We start from the raw sequence: 15,329 nt of genomic DNA, 5'->3' as shown, positions 1-15,329 counted from the left end.
GCAAAGTTTGATCAGTGGAGGACAGGCAGGCTGTTCTCCCAGCAAAGCCAGAAAACTGACCACGCTGGGAAGAATGCGCTCTTATGCCTTGCGTAGTCAGTTTAAAATAGGAAAGCATTGGATAAAATAGGAAAACACTGGATTTGGCAGGAACACCAGGTATTTCACACAAAGGATGTAATACAAACAGAAAATACCACAAGTACGTGGTAAAGCAGACACATGTCAGGAATATGAAATGTTGGGGTAACATATGTGACATATTCTTTAAATAATTCTCTTTTAACATTAAATAAGACCTATTACCCTCCCCCAATAAATGAAACTACAAATACCAACTCTCTGAAACAAAATCCCACTTTTCTTTAACCACCTCAATTCTAAACAATTTACCCCCTTCCTGCCCAGACCAATTTTCATCTTTCACTACTCTCACATTTTAAATGACAATTACTCAGGCATGCAACACTGCACACAACTGACATTTTTATAATTTTTTTTGAGACAGATTAAGCTTTCTTTTGGTGGTATTTATTTACCATTGTATTTTGTTTTTTTTGCTATATAAGCAAACAAATACCAAAACATTTGAAAAACAATTTTTTTCCCTAAGTTTCTATTATAAAATCTTGCAATTAAATAATCTTTCTATGTAAATTGAGGCCAAAATGTATTCTGCTACATTTCTTTCCTAAAAAATAGCCCAGATCAGTGTATATTATTTAGTCTATGTGAAAGTTATAGAGTCTACAGTATAATCTATGGTACAAATATTTGAAAATTGATCAATCCTGATGTACTGATCTAATTTCTTGAGGCCTTAAAAGGCACAACAGTACAAATACCCTGTAAATTACCCCATTTTGGAAAGTAGATAGTCCAAGGTATTTAAAAAGAAGCATGGTGAGTTTTTTAAAGTTGTAAACTTTTGTCACAATATTTTGGAAAATTAACCAATCTCAGCTTAATTAGATGCTTTTGAAGGCAGAGAAGAGAACTGGGGTCTCTCTGTCACTGGGAACAGTGAAAAAAAAATGTAAAAAAAATTCAAGGCCCCTGTCTCCCCATGCTCATGTGCAAATGTGAGCATCGGTTCCGCACGCACATGTAAATGAGGCTAGAACCACGCAGGTGAACATCAGAACGAGACCAATAATTCTAATTCGGTGTAACTCTAAACTTGTAACCCTTAAAGGCTTTTACAGTATCTACTATGCAGATTTTTAGGTACTGTAGTTTGTCGCCATTCAACGGGTGTGTGCAATTTTAACCAGGTCCCGCCTGCCCTATAGCAATTTGATGGCCGAGCCGGACTTTTGTTGTTCTGGGTGGACGCCATATGACATCCTTCCAGAACAAGCCTCGTTCAGCCGATAACTGATCAGTGTACCAGCCTACTGCTGGTACCATGTGATAATTGTGACCAATCACAGCAAATCACATGACAATTGTTAACAATGAATGGCATTGATTCATGCCATTCATTATTACAATTGTGTTGTTAGCTATTATTGGTCACAGTGATCGAAAACAAACACAAGGGCGCAACGGCCTAGTGCATTAGCCTCCACAAAGGTTTTATTGAATAAAAAGATATAAAAATACTCACAAGCGAGTTCTTGGTACATGCATATATCAAAATAATAAATTGCCATCAGCATCAGAACCTGAAGATGTACCGTCCTCTAGAGCTTGAAAAGGCTTACCTGTTTTGAGGCTTAGCCTCTTCCTCAGAGCCTACAGACCATATCTCAGTGATCACATGGTACAGACAGGGCCAATCACAACCCATCTGTACCATGTGCTTAGCTGTGGCCAATCACAGCTAATCACAACAAAGCAAATTAATTAAATTCAGTAAAATTCTTGCTTATAGCAATTAAATTCACTGCTATAAACAATCATAATGTGTAAAAAGAAAACTCCTGATCACTTCCCCAGAGTTATACAATGTTACTATGGTAACATTATATTGCTCAGGTCACATTGTGTCAAAAAAATTGTAAAAAAAGAAAAAAAAATGTAATAAAAAATAAAATAAATTGAAAAATTATATTTTTCTTCCCGCGCTTTCACCAGTCAGTGTTCTTGATCACCGCCACACCAGTTATATGATGACGCTGTATTGCACTGGTGACAGTATGTAAAAAAAAAATGCAAAAATCTTTTTTTTTTATTTTATTAATTAAATAAAAAAGATGACAAAAAAATTACAACTTCAAAACACTTGCTATGCCTCTTACTAAATACCTTGGACTGTAGACCTTTCAAAAAAAAGGAGTAATTTGGGAGATATTTGTACTGTCCTGACACTTTTGGGCCTTAAGAAATTAGATAAGCCATCAGTACATCAGGATTTATTGACAAACCATCGTTTGTGGACTATCGACATCGACAGACTAAATATTATACACTAATTTGAGTTATTTTCACCATAGAAATGTAGCAGAATACATTTTGGACTAAATTCCTGAAGAACAATTATTTATTTGCTAAATTTTATTTATAAACTAAGAAAAATCTGTTCTTTTTTTTTTTTTTTCAAAATTGTCGTTCTTTTTTTGTTTATTTAGCAAAAAATAAAAAACCCAGTGCTAAAAAAATACCACCAAAAGAAAGCTCTAGTGGTGTGAACAAAATGATAAAAAATTTAGTTTGGGTACAGTGTGGCATGACCGCACAATTGGCACTCAAATTGCAACAGTGCTGAAAGCTGAAAATTGGCCTGGGTAGGAAGGGGGTAAAAGTGGCTGGTATTGAAATGGTTAAAGAGTGGCATGTTAGGTATCTATTTACTCAGCGTAACATCATGCTTTATATCTTATCAAACTATAGAGTATTATTTTGTGTTTGTGCGCACTAAAATGAATTAAAGTGTATTTTTTTTTTAATTACGTTTGAAATACTGATGTGCGAATATCTTGTGACATAAAAAATTCCAACAACCAACATTTTTTGGTACTATGGCCAAAAAGGAAGCAGTTAATGATAAAAGGTAGAGATTGTTTGAATAATTACACTATTTTGGTTTGATTTAACATGTCCGAAACGTTATGCAAACATGTAAAATTACTTAATGTCTGGTTTAGGATTTTGTTCAAACAGGACACAGACTCCCAAAGAATAAAGAATTGAGACTTCAATAGGAGTCCCATGATCAATATAAATTACCTCCACTTGTTAAAGTACTGGAAGCATGCGTTGTGGTGTTTGCTGTGGTAGAGGAGGACATCGCTGTTGATGCTTTACCTGACAAGAAGAAAAATAAAATATAGGTTTATACTTCTTTCCAACACCATTGGCATCGTGAATTAACAAAATAAGAGTGGACATAAGATAGCATCAGGTGGGACTAGAATCAGTGATGGCGAACTTTGGCATCCCAGATGTTTTGGAACTTCATTTCCCATGATGCTCAACTACACTGAAGAGTGCATGAGCATCATGGGAAATGAAGTTCCAAAACATCTGGGGTGCCAAGGTTCCCCATCACTGGACTAGATCATAGATCAGAAGTGGAGAGAGGTATCAGGAGGAAATCACAGACAGCAGAGGAGAAGAGGGTCAGCAGGAGCAAATAGTGGTTGGAGGATGGAGAAGGGAGGGAATACCAGCTGATCGTTGATGTGAGGACGAGAGGAAGCAGCAAAACATCAACAGACAGAACCAAGTGGACACCTTAACCTATGTAGGAACCCCTGTTCCTTCTCCCCAAGAGCAGGAACAACATTTCATACATTTCCTCCACTTGCGTAAGGTAGAGGTCTTATTTTCTGTACCATCCAAAACATGTACAGGAGGTGGGGCCTAGTAGGAAGGCAGCCGCTGAATTTAGAATAATTAAAAACTCCAGCACATTACTTATAGGGCATAGTTCACCTTTACCAAAATACTGCCAATGCAGTTAAAGTCGGCCATAGACAATTCAAATCGGTTCAGCAGGGACTGGCTGCGATTCGAACCATGTATGGGCAGGCTGATTGTACCAAAGTTGATAAGATTTTTCATGCGATTATTAGCTAATAGGTAAACTTTTGTAAATAAAGGCATAGGATGGCACTGCCATGAGGGCATCTACCAATGACAAAGAAATAGCAGACCGCTGGTGAAACAATAGTGTAAAACTGGCCAGCAAGAGGGAATTGCCCAAAATGTACTAAAGACACAGAGTGTAGGCAGATGTTTTCCTGCAAGAATTAAAGTGATACTGAAGTCTCTTTTTTTTTTCTTTAAAAATAATAAACATGTTATACTTACCTGCTCTGTACAGTTGGTTTTGGACAGAGCAGCCCGGATCCTCCTCTTCTTGGGTCCCTTGCTAGCGCTCCTGGCCCCTCCCTCCTGCCGAGTGCCCCCACAGCAAGCAGCTTGCTGTAGGGGCACACAAGCTGGTGCGCTCAGAACACGCGGCTTTGTGTGTCCATTCACACAAGGAGCCGTGACTTGACCCTGCCCCCTCTGTCTCCTGATTGACTCACTAGCTGTGATTGGCAGTAGTGGGAGCCAATGACTCCCATTGCTGCCAAAAGCCAATCGGGAGTGTGAGTCCCCGGAGAGGCAAGACTCTTGTGGACATCACTGGATCGAGAGGGGGCTCAGATAAGTATTAGGGGACTGGAGGGGGCTGCTGGACACAGAAGTTTTTTACCTTTGTGCATAGAATGCATGAAGGTAAAAAAATTGTGCCTTTACAACCAATTTAAGAAACTGCAGGGGTGTAAAATTGGGCAGCAGCAGGGTTATTTTATTCAGCTAAACTAGGGCCAAATGTACTGGAGGCAAAGAGTGCAGGCCCAGGGGTCCAACAAGAAGAATTAAAGTGGTTTTAAACTCTAACTTTTTTTTTTACCTTAATGCATTCCCTGCTTTAAGGTAAAAAATGTTTAGATAACAATATGAGTCTTCCTCACCTAAACCAGCACTGTGGCCATCTGTAGCGGGTCTCTTCTCTCACCTCCTGGCCTCACAGACTTTGCTGAGGCAGCGAGAGCTATTGGCTGTTAGTCAGTCCCTGTGATTAGGGAGTGGGGGACAGGGCCGTGCTGCACTGTCTGTGTCTTTGGAAGCAGGCAGTGCGGCTCAGGATCGTGATTGTGCCTGCACGTGCCACCCAACTGCAGTATTTTTACAGTGGCTGGTCGGCAAGTGGTTAAGATACCGTAGAGGATACAGCAGTGTCAACTTGGTCAGCAGCAGGACAATTTGTATCAAGGATAATAGGCCTAACCGGTGTATGCCTTTTTTCTTTTTTTTACAGTGGGGAAGAGGGCTGCTGTGAATGTGAGTGATATAATGTGGGGTGGTTTAGGTGCACACAGTTCTTGAACTTTTTTTTTGGGTTCAAATGATGCAGCAGGGATGGAGAAACAGCAGTACAATGATCTGGAAGGGAGGGGGGTCAGCAAAAGTTTAATCATTGGAGGACAGGTAGGCTGTTCTGCCAGCACAGCCAGAAAACTGACCATGCTTGGAAGAATGTACTTGCATGCCTAGTGTAGTCAATTTGAAATAGGAAAGAAGGGAACGCCAGGTATTTAATACAAAAGAAGCAATACCTTTTAACACAGTACATGCTAAAGCAGGCACATATTAAGAATATTAAATGTGTTGGTAACATATTCTTTAAATATTTCTCTGTCAACGTAAAGTAAAAACCAATAACCTGTCCCCAAAAAAAACTAAAATTAAGGCTATAGCAACATAAAATAAAAACCAATATATCTGCAAAGTAAATGAAAACCCCCACATAACATCCCCTTAAACAAAAGCCTATTTTTTTTTTCAAGTAGAGCTTTGCCCCCCTACAACGTTTTCTGTAACCACTGACCTTATATCAATCACAAAGTAAAAAATTAAAGACAAAAAATCCCTTAAAAATTTCTAATATGAATAAAAAAAGGGTTTATTGTCCAAGGAAAGGAGCTAACAATTAAACTTAAAGTAGAATTTCCCAACCGACCCTAATCTCTCCCTATGCAGTTTGTGTGTTATTCCTATCCTTTTATAAGCAGCTTTATTACACATTCACTACGGTTGCCGTTTGCTCACCTTTTATAATAAGGGGGGTCTGGCTCATAGGCATGCGCACAGAGTGTGTCATGGGTGTGCCGGGGGTGCCTGTGCACACCCTAATCACCCTGTGTAGTGCTGATTTCCCCTGGTTCCTGGCACCCCTGTCTCCCCCCTGCATTGCTGCCAGCTTCCCTCCTCTCTTCTCACGTCGGCTTCTGCTGTGGGGGATGTGTCAGGATAGAGAATGGGGGAAGGGGCCAGTAAATATTTAATTTACTGGCCCCTTCCTTTTCTGAATGAACACAATGAGGGATTTTTACTGGTCGCTCCTGTGTTTCTTCCTGACTGAAGCATAGTACACTGTGTTTTCTTTTCTATGCTTCTGTTTGTAAATGAACAGGAAGCCACTCAGCACAGAGCACTTCATATTAGTTCTCTGTCCAGTGCGGCTGAGGCTGCAGGGAAAGGGACTGAGGAAGCTCTGTCCTTAGTGCTTTTCTCTGTCTCTAAAGTGAGAAATCTGAGGTCTGTTTAGACCCCTAATATTTCACCAAAGCCCCGCCAACGGGGCTCCTAAAAAAAAAAATAAAAAAAAAAAAAAATAATAATATTGTGAAAATATTTAAAAAAATAAAATTGTAAAAAAAAAAAAAAAAAAAAAACTATTGACACAAATCTCTGCTCTAATGACACCGTCCACTACTCTGCTGATACACATAGATGTGTTTTTTTGCTCTAGGGAGCACACCCTAATGCAATAGGCTTGGCGCGCCAATGGTCTGGCTGATTAAAAACCCAACTTATTGACCATTCTAAAGGCCCGTACACACGATATGAAAAATGGAAGGAAAATTTCGCCCAACGAACAATCTGCCGATTTTCTGATTGTTAGTATGGTGCTTTCGACAGCCGATTACGGATTTTCGGACGACAAAAACTGGATGTGCAGGCTACAAAATTTTTATCGTCCGTCAACACAACATCCGATTTTCATTTAACTAGTACAGTTTTTGTCCAAAAAAAATCGTAAGAGCAAGACTAGGCATGCTCAGAAACAAAAGAATACATACAAAGCAATCCAACACATGACATCACTTCTGAAGTAGAATTCTGTCGTACGAGAATTTTCGTATGAAAGTAACCTCTTCACTTTCCACATCAGACTAGCATGCAACAAAAAACGGACGACAGATCTTTCGATAATCTGATCATGTGTACGAGGCTTTAGTCTGCTGGTCATGATTCAAAGGTTAGGCAGTGCATTATGGTTCCACCGGATTCTGTGTGCACCAATTTATAGTAAATAAATAGTAAATAAAAAGTAAATAGTAAATCTCCCCCACTGTGTGATGAGGACAAATTCAATGATATAGAAGATTCAATTTAGAACTTGCATATACGTGTACCCCAAATGAAAGGGACTTGCCTGCACAGGGATGCATGAAACATCTGTACATACAAGTGTAGGAAAACATTGCCCTCTCAGATGTATTAACGTGTAAACAAGGCCTAACTGTTATATCAGTATATAATGCACCTGGTATTATTATGCACTTCATGGGTTTGATTTACTAAAGGCAAATAGACTGTTCACTTTACAAGGAAAGTTGCACTTTGGAAAGGAATTATCCCCAGAGTTTAATGAATGAGGTGAAGCTCTGCTGATTACCATCATCCATTCATGTTCATGTGGGTATTTTTTGTAAAGAGAAATGATGCCCTATTTACTAAGTTCTGGGGGCAATCTTCTTTACACAGTGCAACGTCCTTTGCAAAACAGCCTATGTGCCTTAGTAAATCAAGCCCTCTATGTCTATAAGTATATTGAATACATGTTTAAAAGCAAAAAAACATGTTTTATTAGAAAAGTCCATCAAATATATCTGTTTGGAATATCTGTATTTCTAGAGGTTTCATTTATTGTAAGTGTCCATTACTTGTTTTTGTTGAGCTCGTAGTCTGCGTCTTGGAAGCTTGTGGAGTGGTTGTTCTAGAAGAGTCTTGACCTGCAAAAAAACAAATAGAACATTAGCAATAACTAAAATGGATCTAACACAGGAAAATAAAAAATAATGCATCGCTAAATACCAATAAAGCAGTGGTGTTCAGCTCACCTCTTTATTTTATATTTGACCTGAATTTGGCTAAAGGATGGTTGGGGCAATGGTAAAGGTGGCAAACATTTCATAAAAAAATTCAAAATAAAAATAACAAGCCAAAAACCCTCACCAAAAGGAGAAATGTTGTCTGGGTTATGTCAGTTTTTTATGTGAGCCCATTAAATTAATCTTCTATCCACTGTTTGATGTGATATATGGAAGGAGACAGCACAAGCCATTACTGTACAGAAGCCATGCTTTACTGAAGTAAACCAACAGGAAAGAGGAAACACAACACAGGAAGTAGTATAACAGAGATGCACCATAGAGTTGCATTTAAAGAAACATATCATCCATAACATTTCCCCCTTTTAGTATTAATAAATGAACATGTGAAATTCAATAGAGACACAGTAATAACACATTCTATAGGTTAAGTCTCATAGGTGGTTTTGAACATCTACCACTACGGGTGAAGACTGGCCCTTGTGCAAGGATTTCTTTAGCCCTCTCTGAATTTACTGGGCTTCTCTCATCAGGTACTGGTATGCTCTGCGCTTGACGGTTGTCGGGCATACTTGCTTGCCCGGAACTGTCATTGCCGTTGGTATGAGGCTGTGCCTCTGTACACTCCTCACTGTCAATGGGTGAGTATGTCCTTGTGATACTGGGTGAGTCTGAACTACCAACGGGATACTGAGATTCAGGCTGCTCTGCCACTCTCAAATCCACTCGATTGCGGCGATAACGAGTACCGCCAACGTCCACAAGATAGGAGCGTGGTGCCACCTTTTGCAGACAAGTACCTATTCTCCAACGGCCTGTACGATCGCCAGGCAATGGCTTCATACGGATTCGTTCCCCCATATTCAATTCTGGCAAATCTCTGGCCGACGTGTCATATCGTGCCTTAGACACTTGTCTCTTAATCCTTAATTTTTCTGGAACACCTTGTATGATAGAGGGTTCAAGTAGCCTATTTGCTACTGGTAAGGAGGTCTTCAATCTCCTTGACATCAGTCTTTGTGCCGGACTACTATCCATGCCTTCAGTTGGAGTGTTTCTCCAATGTAAAATGGCTTTCCATGGGTCTTTACCATCACTTTGTGCTTTCTTGCATAAATTTTTAACAATCTTTACAGCTGATTCTGCTTTGCCATTAGCCTGTGGATGACGGGGTGAGGAGGTAACATGCTCAAACTCCCATTCAGTAGCAAATTTTCTGAATTGTAGGCTTGCAAATTGAGGGCCATTGTCGGAGATCACTGTATCTGGTTGGCCATGACGTGCAAACTGTGCCTTGCACCTCTTAATTGTAGATTCCGTGGATAAGTCGGGAAGAAGGTCTATTTCCCAGAAGTCTGAATAATGATCAACTAATAGCAGGTATTCCTTGCCTGCGTAGTTGAATAAGTCCATACTGATAATCTGCCACGGACGTGTAGGTATCTCATGTGACATCATGGTTTCTTTTTGTTGTAAGTGGGCATATTCATTGCAGGTGGGACAATTACTGACAAAGTCTTTGATCTCACCATGCATGTTGGGCCAGTAAAGGGTATCATGAGCTTGTCGGTAGCATGCTTCACCACCAATATGGCTGGAGTGTATGCGCAATAACATTTCTGCTCTCAGTGACTTCGGCACGATGACTCTTGGACCTTTGTACAAGATACCATTTTGTATGCTGATCTCATCTCTAAAGGACCAATATTCCCTTACAATTCCAGGTACTGCCTCTTTTACATCCGGCCACCCACTCAAAACAATAGACTTCAAAGCTTGTAAAGTTGCATCCCTGTCAGTGTGCTGTATGAGTTGATGTAATCGCTGATCTGTGACATTAAGATAGTCCGCTTGATTGATATCAGCAAAGAAATTTTGTTCCCGTTGCAGCAGACAAATTGTACGATGCTCATGCTCACCTCACCTCCAGGTGCCACATCATCTGACGTAGCTCTGCTCAGGGTATCGCTGATATACATATCACATCCTGGCTTGTAGACAACATTGAGGTTGTAATGCTGCAATGTAAGCATCATGCTCTGCAAACGCTTGGGAGCACACAAAAGGGGCTTTTTGAATATGGTTATCAGAGGTTTGTGATCAGTTTCAGCTGTAATTGAATCCCTTCCATAAAGATAATGATGGAAACGCTGGCAAGCAAATACAATGCTTAAACATTCCTTCTCAATTTGAGCATAATTTTGCTCAGCTGATGAAAGAGCTCTGGATGCATATGCAACTGGTTGACCTTTTTGCAAAAGGCAACAACCTAGACCATTTTTACTGGAGTCACTTTGTATTGTAACAGGCTTTGCGACATCATAGTATTTTAACACTGGGGCAGAGGTGACCAAGCGTTTTAGGTCCTCTACTGCCCGGTCATGCTTGGGAAGCCAGTGCCAAACTGCATCTTTGTCCAGAAGTCGTCGTAATGGCTCACACACCTCAGATAAGTGTGGGAGGAATTTTGCTAGGTATGTAACAAAGCCAATAAATCTCTGTACTGCTTTGGCATCAGCAGGCAGGGGCATGTCCACAATGGCTTTAATCTTATCCGGGTCAGCTTTTAAGCCTTGTGAAGACAGGATATGTCCATGGAAACTAACTTCTCCCACCTTGAACTGCAATTTCTTTACACTAAGCCTCAGCATCAGCTGCCGACAACGATCCAGTAGCGCCATTAACTTTTCATCATGGTCATGCTCAGCCTCCTTATCAGTATTACCGCAGCCAACTATAAGAATGTCATCAGCTATTGGCTCAATTCCATGAAGACCACCTAATAGTTCATGCTGCTTTCGCTGGTATACCTCAGGTGCTACAGAGACTCCAAATGGTAGTTTGAGCCATCTCTTTCTACCCAAGGAGTCCAGAACGTGGTCATGTAGCTACTCCTTTCATCCAGTTTGCACTGCAAAAAAGCATCTCTAGCATCAACAAGTGTGAAGACACGTGCTCTAGGAAGCTTGTGCAAAATATCATCGAGCGTTGGCATTAAGTAGTGTGACCGTTTCAGGGCCATATTCAGAAACTTGGGATCAATGCATATTATGATCTTCTCAGGCTTTCTGATAACAACCATGTTACTGATCCAATCTGTAGGCTCTGATACTGAAGTTAGATGTCCTTCAGCTTCATATTTATCTAGTTGAGCTTTAACCTGTGGCTTAATGGCGATAGGCACATTGCGAGGGGCACATTGTACAGGTTGAATGGTAGGATCCAGTTCAAAACGAACCTCTCCTGGAACAGAGACTATCGGGCCCTCAAACACATCACTGTAGGCGTGAAGAATTTGCTGTTTTGTCAGTGGCCTAGTCAGAGATTTTGCAGGCTGCTTATCCACATTATGTAGCTCAGCAGGAATGGTGAACAGCATCAGTCCAAGGCGTTCACATGTTGAACCCGATAATAGAGGATGCTGATCCGCGTCTACAATCTCAAAGTTCAGTTTGTGTATACAATCACGTATGCTGCATTCGGTTTGGAATAGCCCCAATGATTCCATTAGTTCCCCTGAATACAATTTTAGTTTGGTGCTACTAGGCTGAAGGGGTGTTCTGGGTGCCAGTTTCATTTTGTCCTTTATACTCATGACATCACACGTTGCACCCGAGTCCAGCTGGCACGGTTGGATTATATTGTTTAATCTGAGGTTTACAAACCATTTTTTGTCCTTTGTGTTTACAACACCAATGCATTCTGAGGAGTAAACCATATCAGTGTTAAGCAGGTGTGCATCCTCCGGATCGGATATTTGCTCAATTATGTGCAGCTTCCTTTACTGGAGAGACACACCCTTGCAAAGTGATTTGGTTTACCACATGCAGTACAAATTTTCCCATATGCAGGACACTTTTCTTTCTCTTGTACATGCACATTGCCGCAATACTTGCATGATGCAGGCTTCCTCCCTGGTGAGTTGTGTAGGTGACCCTTGTGCTGAAACTTATGCTGGTGGTTTCTGAAGTTTTGCTGTTGTTTAGAAGCTGCATGGATATTGTCAATCAGTTTATCCTGCTCCATAGCTTTCATATGTTTGTCAGTAATTTCTGCAGTGCGACATATCTCAATTGCTGTATGTAGATCTAAATCATGTTTCCTCTACAGGTGGCGACGTGTGCTTTCACTGGTGATACCCAAAACTATTTTATCACGAATAAGTTCATCTCTCAGAGAGCCATACTCACAGCTTGCAGCTTTTTCTCTAAGCCGTGTGACAAACCTGTCTATTGATTCACAGTCTTCTTGCTCACAGCAGCCAAATATATATCTTTCATAAATGACATTTCTAGAGGGTCTGAAGAAAGCTTCCAATGCATCCAGAATGGTTTTGGTGTCACTCTTTTCTTCCTCTGTGAGGTTCAGATTATGCTTGTACACATGGAGGCATTCACTGCCCATCACCCTCCTCAATGTGGCTGCTTGCACTGCTGCAGGCTTCTCATTCAACCCTGTGGCTAGGGAGTAGTCCTCAAATTCAGCCCTGAAATTGTCCCAGTTACTGCTGACATCTCCACTCACCCTCATTGCCTCAGGCAGTGGAATGCTGTTAGCTGCCATGATGCTGTTCTCCTTGCTGCAAATACTCAGTATCCAGGACAGGACTGCAAGTGTTAGAAAGCACTCACATCAAGGCTAGCAGGCTCTCAGCATCAAATGTGTAGAAGGAGTATGGATCCAGAAATCTTCTGACACCACTGTTTGATGTGATATATGGAAGGAGACAGCACAAGCCATTACTGTACAGAAGCCATGCTTTACTGAAGTAAACCAACAGGAAAAGGAAACACAACACAGGAAGTAGTACAACAGAGATGCACCATAGAGTTGCATTTAAAGAAACATATCATCCATAACATCCACTGAGATTGAGTTTTAACCAGTTGGGAATTAAGGCAGTACTAAAACTTTAGTGAAGCCTATATAACTATTATGTCAGTCCTAGACTACCACCACCACAACCGCTGCTGCTTATATTATTTTGACAGCCAATGTCATGGCCTGTATAAAACATCCAGTAGCTCTCTTTGATTATCAATGTAACAGCCAGCTGCACTGATAACTGACAATGGGAGAATAATTAAAAAGTGTCTGATGTGATGCTGGCCTTAGAAGAGTAGAAAAACAAACAAAAATTTGAACAAAAATTGAAATATTCTTTTGATCTAGCATTCGGTGACCCAGTAATTAAATGGGCACTTTTCCAGCGAACTTCAACATTTTTCTGATCCTTATTAGCATTAAACATTGCTTTTTCCTGATCCATTTCTACTACTATCCCTTACTTTTTTTTTTAACAATTGACCTACAAACAGTTAGAAAATTATTAAAGGATAAGTCCACACAAAACTATAATCCTTGCATCTATAGATCTCCACGATCTAACACTAACCTATCTAGCCCTGTAAAGAAGAAATCAGTATACATACCTTTTTAAAACCAATCCAACCCGATCTCCAGCAGCGGAGGAAGTTCTGCAGAGGACACGGCCGACAGTGGCTGTGATATGAATGGGAAGAGACGTCACCCATATAGTTACTATGGGGTTTCCGTTGTCGGCTGTGTCCTTTGCACCCGCTTCCACAGTGAAGCCGCCGCTGACAGCTCAGCGTAGGATCAGGTCGGATCCGCTTCAAAAAAGGTATGTAATTATACTGATTTCTCTTTTACAGGGCTAGATAGGTTAATGTTAGATCATGGAGGTCTGTAAATGCAGGGATTTTAGTGTTAGGGTGGACTTATCCTTTATTTGAAAACAATTTTCCATTATTTTCAATTTTCCTTTGTACCATGAAACGTAAAAAGACTGTCACAGTAAGCACACTAACTATTCGAACATCGATTGGCCTAGCAAGCCGATTTTTCATTGGATTTTCTATCCATCTAAAAACTTTGCCTCAACTATGTCCCAACTCAAGCAGTCAGTCACCTTTTAAAATATTTATTTTCCAAGCTGGTCGAAAAAAATGAAATATAGAAGCTGAGTTAAGATAGAACACTCAGACACTTTAATATGATATTCCATCCAGATTTGTTGCACTTGTGCTTGATCAGCTGTTTACCTGGCATTTCAGACTGAATTCTGACAGCTTTGATCCCAGAATAGCTCACAACTGAACCCTTATAGGTTCATTGATGCTTGCCATCATTTACTGTGATCGTGTTCTCCCCAGAGGAGTGGGAGAGCCCAGAATCCATGGCATGGGGAAGGGGGGGGGGGGAGGGTTGGGGTGTAGTGTGCGAAGGCCACTCCACAGTACCGCAGAAGTGATTGGGCTGCTCTTTTACTGGATAGCCAGGTTTCAGCTAAAAAAAAAGAAAAAAAACAGTATCAAGCTCAAGGCTGCTGCTGAAGCTGTTTAATTGTTTTACCCATTTCAGTTCCAGGCCATTTACTAAGGTTGTGGACAGCAAGTGGTTAAAGTGGTTGTAAACCCTTCCATGTACCCAGTAAAGTGACAAGCCTCAGTTATAAAACAAATCGTCCTACATAAGTTGTACTTTTTTTTCTGCAATCTTCTCTACATATGTTCAAAGTCGACAGTTTATAAAGCTTGTCTAAGCTTTCATAAAAAAGGGGGTGGAGAGCTGAAATTATACACTGCAGACCAGTGGAGGGAATGGGGCACACCCCCCTTTACACAGCACACAGGAACAGAGCCAAGGTTGTCAATCAGCTAGAGATCCTCCCCCCGTCACCTTTTTTCTCTTGGTGTCAGGAAACTAGTCAGAAGTGATCAATGGTGATAGCAGAGGAACAAAGCAGCAGACAGAAATGACACTAAAGGCCCGTACACACGTACCGATCGTCGGCATACAAACGTCGGTGGACGAAGGATCTGCCGATTGTACGCGTGTTAGTATGGTGCCTCCGACAGATGTCTGCGCACAATCCGCAGACAAAAGTCTTTCGTGCAAACATGAAAATATTTGTATGCCGACACCAGAACGGACGATTGTTCGCCTGTCAGTACACAATTCGGCCGACAGACCGCAGATTTGCAAGACTGGGCATGCTCAGAAAATAGAAAACACAGGGAAAGTTAACCATTACATGACATCACTTCTGCAGTCGGCGGACAAAATTCTTGTGCTGTCCTTGTGCTGTCTTTGCACTTTTCAGCAGACACCGACATCCCGGGGAGAAAAGAGGAACATTTGTAAGCCGACCATCGGTACGTGTGTACGGGGCTTTATGCCCCATACACA

General features: G+C 40.9%; 1 protein-coding gene across 1 annotated transcript in view; it reads right to left on the bottom strand.

The window, feature by feature from the left end:
- Window positions 1–15,329, bottom strand: part of CIST1 (colon, intestine and stomach enriched 1) — a 139,373-nt gene that overhangs the window by 58,265 nt on the left and 65,779 nt on the right. The window contains exon 2 of the mRNA XM_082243506.1: window positions 7,950–8,018. Coding sequence (XP_082099632.1) covers window positions 7,950–8,018 — 69 coding nt within the window. The remainder of the gene's footprint in view (window positions 1–7,949; window positions 8,019–15,329) is intronic.

The sequence above is a fragment of the Pelophylax lessonae genome, assembly GCF_965119305.1.
Source record: "Pelophylax lessonae genome assembly, chromosome: 1".
NCBI classification, from domain to species: Eukaryota; Metazoa; Chordata; class Amphibia; order Anura; family Ranidae; genus Pelophylax; species Pelophylax lessonae.
The sequence above is the reverse complement of the archived record's forward strand: the minus strand, read 5'-3'. Positions and strand labels throughout refer to the sequence as shown.